General features: G+C 35.5%; 1 protein-coding gene across 3 annotated transcripts in view; it reads right to left on the bottom strand.

Moving 5' to 3' along the window:
* Nucleotides 1-14,517, bottom strand: part of PPA2 (inorganic pyrophosphatase 2) — an 84,817-nt gene that overhangs the window by 57,056 nt on the left and 13,244 nt on the right. For 2 of the 3 annotated variants that reach the window (XM_079154704.1, XM_079154706.1), the window contains 2 exons: nucleotides 8,089-8,142; nucleotides 2,585-2,704 (listed from right to left, as the gene is read on the bottom strand). In XM_079154704.1, the coding sequence (XP_079010830.1) occupies nucleotides 2,585-2,704; nucleotides 8,089-8,142 (174 nt within the window). Of the gene's footprint in view, nucleotides 1-2,584; nucleotides 2,705-8,088; nucleotides 8,143-12,503; nucleotides 12,549-14,517 lie in introns of all 3 variants that reach the window. The other variant, XM_079154705.1, reaches the window with a different exon arrangement.

The following is a 14,517-nucleotide window of genomic DNA, read 5'->3' as shown; positions in this document are numbered from 1 at the left end:
AAAATTCAATAGCTGTATATGCCTATGAAACTAAACACGTACAATGCATTTATTGATTTATTCTTATCACAAATATTTATTGATCATCAACTCAGTACCAGGCACTAAGCTGGGTAGTTGGAATATATCCATCAACAAACCAGACAGAATCCCTGCTCTCATGATGCCTTCATTCTGGCCAGAAGAAATTGACAATAAACATAATAAATAAAGAAAGAGGAATAAGACTTGAGGTGGCCAAGTTATGAAGATGGTGACTGTGCAGACATTTCAGGGGGTAAGCCATGTGCATATCTGAGAAAGTGTTCCAAAGAGAGGACACAGTACCTGTGAAGGGCTGAGGTGGAAGTGTGCCTGTGCATCAGAGTGACAGCAGGGAGCAAGGGAAAGGGAAGAAGAGAGGGAGGAGGACAGTAAAGACAATGTCAAAAAGGTAAACGGGACTAGGGGCTGGCTTTCATTTTATAATATCCTTTCCCATAACCAATCTGCATAATTTCAACTGTGAAAAAAAAACATTCAATTTAGTTATTTTTACTTGGTAGATAATATGCAGATGCACGAGCACGTGCGTGTGTGCACACACACAATACAAGATCAGTTTGGATATCTCTGGTTAGATATGGCAGAGAAAATGCAGGTCTACTTCCTCTCCTTCACCTCTGTTTTGGCCACACTGTCCTCCTCCTGCCTCAGCCCTTATTCTTGCTGTTTCCTGTTGGACTACTCTTGCTCTTAATGTCCAGGCTACTCGTGTCCTCACTTTCCTTAGATCTTAATTCTGCTGTATTAAGAGAAGAAATACTGCACCTAATAGTCTAAGATCACAGCAGAAAAGAGCACCCTGAAAATTCAAACACAGTTAGAGGAATACAAAAATTTAACAGGACAGAAAACTATGTAAGCTTCTTTAGTTTTTGCCTTCATGCCTCACCCCTTCCCTTCTTGTCACTAGATCCACTTTATTATTTTTTTCCATCAAAAAATAATAGAATTAGTAGGTGTTAGTATCACCTATTATGTTACACTGTAACCACTGACTTAGCTGGGAATCGCCCCATTCAGGCTATAAATAAGTTCAGGAAAAGGACCAGATGGTAATAAAAGTACTGGTCACAATAATAATAATAATTATAACTCATTTGTGTTCATTATACAGGATTCCAATACAACAAACTTATTTACCCTCAACACAACTATATGTAGTAGGCATTTTACGTTCTCCAGTTTACAGAAGAAAATGAGACACAGAAGACAAGGCATCCTACCCAAAGTCACGTCACTAATGATTCCCATGTTCACATTTAGTCCTTTACTATGCTGCCTTGATCTCATATCTGCATCTCATCTGTGTGAATACCCAGCATTCAATAGACTGCCAGGATGTAAATCCTTAACACATGTTAAAAGGCATGAACAAATATATGAACTTTACTTTTCCCCCAACTGTTCTATTTTATATGTCTGTTTATGTTGTCTCTGACTCAGTGGCTTTGGGCCTTCCCCTCATCCATATGCTCTCTCTCTCAGTATCCCCTAGGCTTTATAGTTGTTTAACCTTGCACTGTTGGGTTAAACAGAATGCCTATGTAGGCACCTGGCGAGTCAGAAAACCTGCTTTCACGATTTCTCATTTCTTAGCACTTAGCACATCATTTCAGCAGTGGCCCTTTAGCCAAAAATGTAACCAAGTAGGTGGTTCAACTGCATCAGAGGCAGCCGACTCTTTAGAAAACAAGTCTCTTTTCTTTCCTTGTGAATGTTTATTCTACATGGGCAGCTGTTTTTCCAGGATGGATAAAGCCAGAACCCCACTCCCTTCTCAGAAACTTCCCCAATAGCATTTTTGGATTTAATGTATAATATTAAAATTAATGAATAAAATTAAATCTCCACAGAGATGATCAAAAGAGTTCTATAAATGTCAAGGTCAATGCTTCTTTATGTCCTCACAACGTAGACTTTGGATCCAGCATAGTGAATTCTAATCACTAAATAATCTGGAAGAGTTGCTGCTTAATAGGAGTGAGGGCACATGAGAGAAAAACAAAGCGGGCAAGAAAGGATGAAAAACAGTAAGAACAACTCTCCATCAGTATTCACCCCCATTTTCATTGTCTTCACTTGAAAATTGTAAATGCAAAACAGTGATTGATACAGTTATCCAGTCACAATGAGTTCTGAAAAAAGTTTATAACCTAAAAGATCTGTGTTTAAAAAATAAAATTCATCCTATCAGGTGTGAATGTGCACAAAAGCACAATTAAAGGAAGGACTTCAAAGCCTGGCTTAAAATTTTTTCACTAACACCTAATAGTCAAGCCCAGAAAAAGAAATATGCTCAAAATGTCAAATGTGAGCATTCTATATGCCTCACACTCGAAAAACCTGAGTATAGACATATATATGGTTTGAAATAAAATTTATTGATACAATAAAACTTCGCATTAAAAACTTTTAAATTTATACAAATCTCTCAAACTGACATGTCCTCAGAACCAATTTAAATTCAAATAACTCACAGGATTTACAGGGCAATTTTTCAGAAGACAGAAAAGTTTTACCATTATAACAAAAATGTTACCTGAGGGAGGGCCCCATAATTCCATATATAACCCTTGTGAGGGAAGATATTCGCCACATAGCGTAGCTTTCCATCCTTTACGTCTGGCTTAATGGGATTCAATGGCTCCTTCGTGGCTATCTAAGTAGATCACAGGGGGAAAGAAAGGAGAGGGGGATGTGAAATGATTCATCCCATACCCAAGTAGTATTTCTTAAATCTGCCATTTTTCAGACTAAATATTCATATTCTAACTTAGTAATCAAAGGTGACTTAAAAATAAATGAAGCCAGTTCTTATTACTACTTTATAGCACTGTGTAAGAGAAAGCTGTCTGGAAAGGAAACATCTAATTATACATTTAGGAACTGAACTATTCAAGCACTCCATTCTTTCTAACACAAATAATAACATCTTTGAAATGGCGAGAAAATAAAGATTAATCAACTTTTTTTTAATTGTAAACAAATGGGATACATGTTGTTTCTGTTTGTACATGGAGTAACAGCATACATTTGCATATTCATACATTTACATAGAGTAATGATGTTTGATTCATTCCGTTATTTTTCCCCTTCCCCCCACCCCTCCCACTTCTCTTTTCCCTCTATACAGTCCCTCCTTCCTCCATTCTTGCCCTCCTCCAACCCCCCATTACGTGTCATCATCCGCTAATCAATGAGATCATTTGTCTTTTGGATTTTTTAGATTGGCTTATCTCACTTAGCATGATATTTTCCAATTTCATCCATTTGCCTGCAAATGCCATAATTTTATTATTCTTTATGGCTGAGTAATATTCCATTGTATATATATACCACAGTTTCTTTATCCATTCATCAATTGAAGGGCATCTAGGTTGGTTCCACAGTCTGGCTATTGTGAATTGAGCAGCTATGAACATTGATGTGGCTGTATCTCTGTAGTATGCTGATTTTAAGTCCTTTGGGTATAGGCCCAGGAGTGGGATAGCTGGGCCAAATGGTAGGTCCATTCCAAGCTTTCTGAGGAATCTCCATACTGCTTTCCAGAGTGGCTGCACTAATTTGCAGCCCCACCAGCAATGTATGAGTGTACCTTTTTCCCCACATCCTCGCCAACACCTATTGTTGCTTGTGTTCTTGATAATCGCCATTCTAATTGGGGTGAGATGGAATCTTAGTGTAGTTTTGATTTGCATTTCTCTTATTACTAAAGATGGTGAACATTTTTCATATGTTTTTTTCAACTTGTTTTTTGTTATTAATCTTGGGTCTCTTCTTACCAACAATTTTATAACAGTTAACTCAAAGATTTTCACTATATACTGAAAGCCTCTACTGTATGATCTGAAATAAGTCAACGATGCTCACTCTTGCCACTTTTATTGAATAAAACATCAGAAGTTCTTCCAAGGGTAATTAGACAAGAGAAAGAAATAAAAGGCATCCAAACAGGAAAGCAAGAAGTGAAATTATCACTGTTTCCTGATAATACAATCATATACGTATAAAAGTCTAAAGATTCCACCAAAAAACTGTTAGAATAATAAAGTAATAAAGTTGTAAGATACAAAACCAGCACACAAAAATCAATAGCATTCTATATGCTAACAAAGAACTATCAACATTTTATAGTTTCCAGTGTACTGGTCTATTGCTTCCTTGATTAAATTTATTCCTAAGTAATTTAGGGTTTTATTTTGTTGTTGTTTTGTTTTGCTTTGCTTTGCTTTGTTGTTGTTGTTGTTATTATAAATGGGATTGTTCTCTTGCTTTCTCTTTTGGAAAAAAATTAAATGGGACACAAGTAAATGGAAAGGCATCCCATATTCATGGATTGAAGAAAAGTTAATAATGTTAAAATATCCACACTACTCAAAGTAATGTAAATTGGATTTAATGAAATCTTAATCAAAATTCCAGTCATTGCTTTAAGGGAAAAACAATCCTAGAGTTCATATGGAACCATAAAAATACCCCTGAATTTGCCAAGGCAAATCACACACACACACACACACACACACAAAAGTGGACACATCATACTACCTAATTTCAAACTATACCACAAAGTCAAAGTAATAAAGTAGCATGGTACGAACAAAAATTTCTGAAACAATAACCAGTGAAATGAATTAGAAAGCCCAGAAACAAACTCACGTGTATATGGTCAATCAATTTTCAACAAAGGTGCCAATAAAACACAATGGGAGAAGGACAGTCTCGTCAATAAATGGTATTAGAAAAACTGGATATCCAATTTGCAAGACTGAAATTGAATTCTTACACCTCATACTTACATGAAATCAACATAAAATGGATTAAACATTTAAATGTCAGACCAGAAACTATTAAACTACTACAAAAAAAAACATAGGGAGAAAATTACACATTATTCTGGGCAATGATGTTTTTGGATTTGACCCCCAAAGCACAAGAATAAAAGCAAAAATAGACAATTGCAATTACACCAAACTAAGAAGCTGGTGGTCAGCAAAGGAGACAAATAAAAGAGTGAAGACAACCTACACAATGGGAGAAAGTACGAGCAAACTACACATCTGAAAAGGGGTTGCTATACAGAACATATAATAGCAAAATAAATATATAAATTAATTAATTTTTAAAAATAACCTGGCTAAAAAATGGACAGAAGACCTATAGTTCTCAAAAGAAGATACACAAATGGCCAATAGGTATGTAAAAAAATGCTCATCAATGCTAATCATCAGGGAAATGCAAATCAAAATCACAATAAAAGATCACTTCGTCTCAGTAAGAATGGCTATTATCAAAAAACACTAAAGATAACAGGTGCTGGTGAGGACATGGAAAAAAGGAACCCAAGCATGCTGTTGGTGGAATGTATATTAGTACAGTACAGAAAAAAGCAGAGATCTCACTCAAAAAACTAAAAACAAAACTAGCATGAAATCCAGCGATAAACTGGATATACATTCAAAGGAAATAGGAATGTGGAAGAAACATCTGCATGCCCATGCACTATTCACAAAAGCCAAGAAATGGAAACAACCTAACTTTCCATCAACTGATGAATGGATAAAGAAAATGTGGTACATATACACAATGGAATAGTATTCAATTAGAAAAAAGAATGAAATCTTTCCATCACACATGGAAACAACTGGAGATCATTATGATAAATGAAATAAGCTAAGCTTATTTCAAGTACCACATGATCTCACTTATATGGGAAATTTAAATGAGTTGATATCGAAGAATTTGAGAGTCAAACAGTGCTTGCCAGAGGCTGGGGACAGTACAGGGGAGGGACATAGAAGAGTCAATGGTACTAAGTTATGGTTAGATACAAGTAAGAAACACTACCGTGCTATTGCATAGTAGGATAACAATAGAAAACAGTAACGGACTATACATTTCAAAAAGCTAGAACAAAGGATTTTAAAAACTTTCACTCTAAAGAAATGATTCATGGTAGAATGAGACAGACATCATTACCCTATGTACATGTATGATTACACGAATGGTATGAATCTACATCGTGCACAACCATAGAAATGAAATGTTGTACCCCATTTGTGCACAATGAATCAAAATGCAGTCTGTAAAAAATTAAAAAATAATTTTAAAAAAATGATTCATTTTTGAGGAGACAGAAATATTTAATCTCATTTAAACATTACACAATGCACACATGTATGAAAAGATCACATGGCGCCCTATTAATATGTATAACTTTCATGTTTTTATGTATCAGTTAAAAATAAATGCAATATAAAATTCAGAAAAAATGGAAAGTGGAATGGTGGTTACAGACACTGGGCTGTGGTGGTTCTGGGTAGAGAGTGGTCAAAGGGTACAAAATCTCAGATATGAAGAATAAGATTTTGTTTTGTTCTTGACACCTATTACAAAGCTCAGTGAATATAGTTAATAACAAATATGTGTTACATATTTCAAAATTGTCAAGAGAATAAATTCAAATGCTCTCAGCACAAAAAGTGATAATTATTTAAGGTGATTCATATGTTGATTAGTATGTTTCAACTTCTCCATGTTGTATTCATAAATCATGATCACTTTGTATTCTATAAACATAAAATATAAATTGTTCATTTGCCACACAATTTTATGAAATCATTAAAGAATCCAGTCCCACCAAGTGATTCATTTCTAAGTTACTTTCCTACCAAACATATTCATGTTGTCATTGAAAAAGGAAAAAAAAAAAAATCCAAAGTTGTAAAATATTAAAAAAAAAAAAAAGTTGAAGCCATGTTTAAATGAAGAAACACTATTTACAATATGTAGAAACTTAACATAGGTGGAATCTCACACATCCTTGGTCCTCTATTTGAGGAGTCTAGCAAGAATGATGAAAACATTATACTTCAAACAAGACAAAAAGAAGACTTGAACACCTTTCCTTTCTATTAAAATGTTAACAAAAATAACTGATATTTCCCCAAATATAGATTCAAAAAAACTATACAACTACAACTACATAACAATGCCTAATTTAAGCACTTCAAATACCACTTGCAATCACATCCCAAGTTATAGAAGTCTTAATTAACTAAATTAACTAAGGGCTGCAAATTAAATTTTGCTCAGAAACAGGATCTAATCTAACTGAAGAAAGAACATAAAACACTGAAAAGCAAGAGATTCTTGATAGATTCATATCTCATGGAAAAGATTACTATTATTATTATTTTGTGTGTGTGTCACATCCCAGCCCTATTTATTTATTATTAGATTATTTATGTATTTATTTTAAATTTTTTACAGACTGCATTTTGATTCATTGTACACAAATGGGGTACATCATTTCATTTCTATGGTTGTACACAATGTAGATTCGTACCATTCATGTAATCATACATGTACATAAGGTAATGTCGACTGTCTCATTCCACCATTTTTCATACTCCCTGTCCCCCTTTTTATTTTTTTGAGACAGGGTCGTGCTCAGTTGCTGAGGGCCTCACTAAGTTGCTGAGGCTGGCTTTGAACTTGTGATCCTCCTGCTTCAGGCTCCTAAGCCAACAGAAATTTAAATAATTTTTTAATAAGCTAACCGAGTGAACAATAAAGGCTGTTAGATAACGTTCATAACTTAAATTAGTCAGGAAAACAACTTCATTATAGGCAGGGTAAAAACCTAAAGGAGAATTAAGTTCTCAGAAATTAAAACTGTCATTAATTTTAAATAATGCTTCACTTGTGTCAATGAACTAAATACATCTCAAAAATCTATTTAAGGAAACCGTGAAGATGCAGGAAAGATCTGCCATCTTGTCAAAGAAATGTATGCATTTAACAAACCATGCAGACAAAATTGAAAAAATTTAAATACACTCTATGTAAAGTGTATTCTCAGCTTTGAATACTTTTCCTTTTTGAAATTTAAGTTTAAATGCATAACAATATTTCTAATTGTGTTCATTATAAAGAAGTCTGTCAATCATCTGATTCAAAATATTATGCCAAGCAGTTAAAAACAATGTAGATCATTGTTAAGTTAGCATTTTGATTTTACTTAAGAGAATAATATATCCATACCTCCATTTTAGCGTTTGTCCACCGAGGTATTTCTACAACCATATTAAACAGATTCTGTAGTTAAAAAAAAGAGAGAGAAAAATAAATAGAACATAAAAGTTTTTACTGATCTCTTATTTTTTCATTGGAAGAAACTTTTGCTAAATGAAAATCAGACTTTAAAATATGTTTTAGGTTTTTATCCCACAAAAAATGCTCAGTGTCTGCATTATTCATTTACTTATGCTTTAAATTTCTTCTAAAAGTTGGAGAAGTTGTCTAACACACAGCAGAATTAAATCCTTCATCATCTGACCCCTACTGCAGTGTTTGACATTACCACATGACAGGAAGTAACCTTTGCAGGGGAATAGCAGAACTAGAAGGGAGTCGAGAAATGTGCTTTGATTTTCATTTTGCAGGTAAAATGGAGAGAGAGACTGGGTCCCTCAGATATACATTCAGTCTCACACACTTCTCATCTCTGTTCCACTCAGCACAAGACTGTTAAGGAGATCAATCACTTATAAGAAAGTCCACAGAAAATTATTATATTTGAAAATTATAAAAGAATATTTATACTAAGTTACAATCATAATATAAAATTAAGGATGTCAGTATAGGTAGTTAGAAAGTTCACAAAGAGTTAGGCGTGCCTTTCTAAGCTTAGTAGGCTTAGCTAGCTAGCAATATCAGACTCCCTAAAGTTACAAAAGAACTATGTCTTCTTTTCTTACAACTGAACTTTGTAGGATTCTTAAACCAAGGAGAATACTCAGTAAAAACAATTTCCCACAACTTGCCTTACAAAGAGAAAGTCCTAAGGTTCAAGGTGATTTGCCTGCCATTTTGATATCTGTAATCAATGAGTGATTGTAAAGAAGACACAGTTTGAAACAGTGCTGCTCCAAGAGTGGCCCTGTATCAGGGCCAGTCTGCAAATGGGTTGGTATTTGATTCATTTAAAAACATCTGTAGTAAACGGACAGTAATTTTCATGTCTGTTGAATCTAATCATCAAAAATTAGAACCTGATGATGATAAATGTTGGTGAGGATGTGGTGGAAAATGTATGCTCATATGTTGCTGGTGGAACTGCAAATGGTGCATCCACTCTGGAAAGCAGCATGGAGATTCTTCAGAAAACTTGGAATGGAACCACCATTTCAACCGTTATCCCACTCTTCAGTTTATACACAAAGGACTTAAAATCAGCATGCTACAGTGACACAGCCACATCAATATTTATAGCAACTCATTTCACAATAGCTAAGCTATGAAACCAACAAGGTGGCCTTCAACAAATGAATGGATAAAGAAAATGTGATATATATACACACAATGGAATATTACTCAGCCATAAAGAAGAATGAAATTATAGTATTTGCCAGTAAGTGGATGGAACTAGAGAATATCATGCTATGTGAAACAAGCAACCCCCCCAAAACCAAAGACCGAATGTTCTCTCTGATATGTGGATGCTAACTCACAACAAGGGGCACGGGTGGGAAGAATAGAAGTACTTTGTATTAGACAAAGGGAAGGGAAGGAGAATGGAAATAGGAAAACAGTAGAATGAACAGAACATAACTTTCCTATGTTCATATATGAATATACAACCAGTGAAACTCCATATCATGTACAACCACAAGAATGGGATCCTAATTAAATTAAGTTATATTCCACATTGTGTAATATATCAATGTATACTCTACTGTCATGTATATCTAAAAATAATTTAAAAATTAGAACTTGAATTACACTTTTCTAATTCCTCATTTAGATTATATTTTTTTGAAAAAAACATCGGTTCACAGCAGATAGAAATAAACCAAAAAAAAGTTCTTTACCACTAAACATCTAAATAATTTAATATGCTTAATCATGCCACACATGAAAATTACCAGGTGAGTTTTAAACAATTGTGAACCCACTGCCCACCTATTTGAATTCAATTGGGCTGGGGTGGAGTCAGGGTACTGCTTATTTTAAAAATTTCCAAGCCATTTTGATATTCAGCCAGGGTTGGCTTAAAGCATTGCTAAACAAGATCCTGGGGGTTTCTTAGTGAAAGACAAAAAAGCTATTAATTCAAAGAATGTCATTTTCACAATTAAATGTAAATATATATTGAGCCACAAAGTAATGTTGGGGGGTGGGGTGGTGGCTCAATGATAGAGCACTTGCCTAGAATGTGTGAGGCACTGGGTTCAAGTCTCAGAAGTGCATATGAATAAATAAATGAAATAAAGGTCCATCAACATCTAAAAAAATATGTAAAAAGAGTAATGTTGGTTTTATCAAGTTTTTCTAGATAAGACTAAATGTCACAAATGGCAAAACTGCAAACCCATAACGAGGTAAACAAAGCTGAAAATGAATGCTCAACAGTGCTCCTCAGAAGTCAGGCTCATACCTATCCTAGCAACCTTACACACAGTCCTGCTGGTATGTGTCATTTTCTATGCTCTTTCATGAGGTACCCCTGCACCTGTTTAAATATGTCTGAAGACGCTGTTGAAAAGAACCAAAGTCAATGGCAGATGTTCACATAATTTATTCATCCCTGAAAGCCTGGCTATAAGAGGACAAATGCATGTGGATGAGTCCTCAGAGATGACAGGAGACCATGCTAGTGACAATCGTTTTACACAATGACACCTACCAAACCACTCACAGACTTGAATTAGGCCAAAAGAACAATAGATGAAGAATAGGTTTGAATTTTAAGCCCGAAAGCCACACTCTCCTTCATCATTTTCTCCTGATCACTGTGGGCTCATTTCTAGCCTGCCTTTCTTCTCTACAGCTAAAATGCATTTGGCCTGTAATTTTTTAAAGCCAATGTTAGTCTGGTTTTCCTAAGATTAGTGTTAATTATAAACTGACAATGGTCTGCCAGAATTTATTAGAAAACCAAAAAGATAAAAGGGACTCAAATCAAATCAGAAAGCGGTGCATATGGCAGGGACATTTAACTTCTCCTTCAGCCCTTTTCTTTTTCTCCATTTTTCTCCTTGTATTTTTGTTGCAGAAATAAAAAAGAAAAAGTAATGTAAGAAAAAGGAGTCACTACATTTTCTGTACTTGCAGAAAAGCCGGTGGGGGCGGGAGGAGTCAGTCTTCCTTCCTCTCTCTGCCTTTCAAATAAACACATATATCAGATGGTCTCCAACACAGGGACCACAGGGTAAGAATTTTTAATTTGATTGTCTGAACACAGAATACACTTTTACCATTGAAACAACTTGCTAGGAACGGTCTTGAGTCCCTGAGTCTGTTTGCCCAACATCTAGAGCAATAGTTCTCAAACTCCACGTTTAGGACATACATGAAATATCTGCTAAGCATATAGATTGTCCAGGGCCCACCAAGCAGAGACTCTGATTTAGCATATATGGGATGGGGTGGGGACTGGAATGTGAATTTCTAAAAAGTGCTCTAAGTGGTTCCAGTGTAGATGGTTAAGGGCCATTTGACAAACTCAGATTTAGGAAAAGCAGAGAGGAATGGTAAGCAAAGGTCATGGGAATGAAACAGCCCCCAGAGATATGTATGGAAATGCATTCAAACACCAGGGTCAAAAGTTTCAGTAAGGATAGAGAATATATGGAAATAAGGGCATAAAAGTAGAAAGTGGTAGGAAAAGCCGACTGGCATCAGCAGGATAAAAGGGCACCCAGAGTAGGAGATAGGGAAAGATGTCAATCAAATGTTCTGGTCCTATGTGAATGACTATAAAAGGTTTGACAGTCACATAGTTAAAAGATATATTTGGAATATATTTATTTTGGCCTATAGTTGGTATAACTTTTTATTCTCTTCTATTCCAAAAAGACAAGTTCCTCAATTCTGAAATATGCTCTCCACTATCTTCTTTATTATAATTAAAAAAAATAGACTGATTTTCATGAGATATATTTACTTTAGATCATCTCCTAGGATAATTTGCTACTAAAATGTGGGTTCATGTTTTTTTGATTCTCAAGTTTTTTTACTTAAAAGATGAAAGGGTAATGAAGTACCTAGGAAAGACAAATTCGGAGACGGGAGTCGTTACCAGGGGTTGAAGAAATGGGGACCTACTGCTCGATGGACCCGAGTTTCACTTTGGGATGAACAGACAGCGTGATGACTGCGCAACATTGTGAAAGTACTTCATGGCACTCACCTGCACACTTTTAAAAGTCTAAAATGGCAAATTTTATGTTATGAATATTTAACCACAATAAAAAAGATTAAATGGTGCTTTCTGCCCTGGCTGCCTTAAAGAGAGATTAGGAAAAACAAACAAACAAGCAAACAAAAATCAGAATGCATATGAAAGTCTTGCAGGGAAAAAAATTTAGAAGCACTTTCGCACATGCAAATGATCATCAAGGTCTTTAACAGACAGTGAAAAGTGATTCTCAGAAATAAAAACTTTCATTATATACCTCATATTCATCATTTCGCGCTTTCTTTGTAGGAATGTCATTTTCCTATAAAAGAAAAGATGTACTTATGATTGTAATATTTCACAAAACACAGATGCACCGAACAGCAATAAAAGTATGCTTATTATATATCCATTCTATTACAGAGGCTGTCCAGAAATCAGACTCAACAGAGAACCTACCAAGTGCCCACATGGTTTTTCCTTCAGTATTAGCATCTCTGGTGAACAGAGCATCAAAGTGTTTTGCAAAATAAATTATCAGAAAAGCTAAATCTTTTTCAAGTATATTTTCCAAGGTTTTATAAAATAAGCAAAGGCTCTGTTCAGTCTTTAAGGAAAGACTGGCAGTTTCCAGTGATTACGCTTAAAACAGTCATTTCATTATTGAAATGAAACTCCAGGGAGCATGACTAACAAGCCATGAAAGTACTCGCTGCACCTCCTGCCTGTGAATTCTACCAAGGTGTGATTATTACGCCTCCACTAAGCACTTTTAAATTAAGCCAGACTACGTGGTGTGTTGGGAAGGAAAATTATGCCATTCACAAATGCTCACCCAGTATACGTAACATTTACATGCCAAAACGACTACTAATGAAGAAAACAAACAGAAAAATAATTACTCCAGGTCAGCCTTGAAACATTATTTCTATTACTACAACTCTATATCCCAAAGTATAAGGTGAAAAAATTCCAATCATCAGTGGCTGAAAATTAGGGACACCTATTTATATAACCACCATATATCCTGTTATATTTTGTCCTGGCCTATCCTCAATTTTGCCCAATCCTGAATCTCACATTCCCCCAAATCCATTCCCTTTAGAATACTGTGCCCACCAAGATGTTTCTATCTCCCTTTCTTCTACTTATAGCTCTACCTACTACATGACTTCCCATTATTATGGTGTTATTATAAGGTACCTAGACTCACTATGGTATGACCGACAACACTGCCTGCTAGTCACTCTGTCCTACACTTCCCTTTTAGAACTTATTATCTGATTGATGGATTGTCTGTCTCCTCCAACTGAGTGTGAATGACACTTATACACCTCCACTGCACAACCAGTCCCTGAAATAGTGTCTGCCTCATAATAAACATGCAATGATTATTTATTGAATGAATAACAAATGCATGAATGCTTTAGCCAAAGCAAGGAGAGGTGTTGGGAGACAGGAAAAATTCAGGTTTAATAGTTCCCTGACTAAAACAAAACAAAATGAAACAAAACACATGGACATGTACACACAGAGAAACACTGAGTTATTTCTGCCATCTCTGGTTTCCTTCTCTCCCCAGATTATGTGAGCCCTTGTCCTGTAGAAACAGAGTAATAAACTCAAGATGTTGCATGAGAGAAGGGAAACAGTTCTGGAATTAAAGCAACTAAATTCAACCCCACCTCCACAACTGGTCTGTAATTGCAACCATGAAAGGTGTTTAATGTCATTAACAAAATAAAGGAAATCACAGTGGTTCCAAAAGGATTGAGATAATGTAAGTTGAGCGCTGTGCACAGAGCCTGGCTAAGCACCACAAGCACTTAATAGATCCTACCACTGTCCCTATTGCCACTATTAATGACAGTTTGGTACTACGTACTGACCCCACTTCAATATTTCACAGCTTCAGTATCATGTGTGATATTCAACCTCTGAGGTGAGTAATACCCAAAAGGTCAAACCATCCTCCATCTAAAGTGGCCTCCTCACATCTTCAGGAGCTTCTGCCCTTATACAGAGCTCTCCATCATCCTAGAAAAGCCAACCCCATCAACCAGCCCCATACATTGTCAACCTGGAATATAGCACTGCTTATCCACTCAGCAACTGTGACCCCTTAGTGAATATGGTCATTGACTACTTGGATTTTAAGTCAATAAATTACAACTTAATGATGACCATTAATATCTCCTACCAAATATGTCACCATACCAACCAATCAGGAGGGACCTCAAAATACCCCAACAAATATTTTTGAGGCCCTGTCAGTTCTTCCTACAATAGGG

This window comes from Sciurus vulgaris (genome assembly GCF_902686455.1).
Source record: "Sciurus vulgaris genome assembly, chromosome: 9".
In the NCBI taxonomy this organism is placed as follows: domain Eukaryota; kingdom Metazoa; phylum Chordata; class Mammalia; order Rodentia; family Sciuridae; genus Sciurus; species Sciurus vulgaris.
The sequence above is the reverse complement of the archived record's forward strand: the minus strand, read 5'-3'. Positions and strand labels throughout refer to the sequence as shown.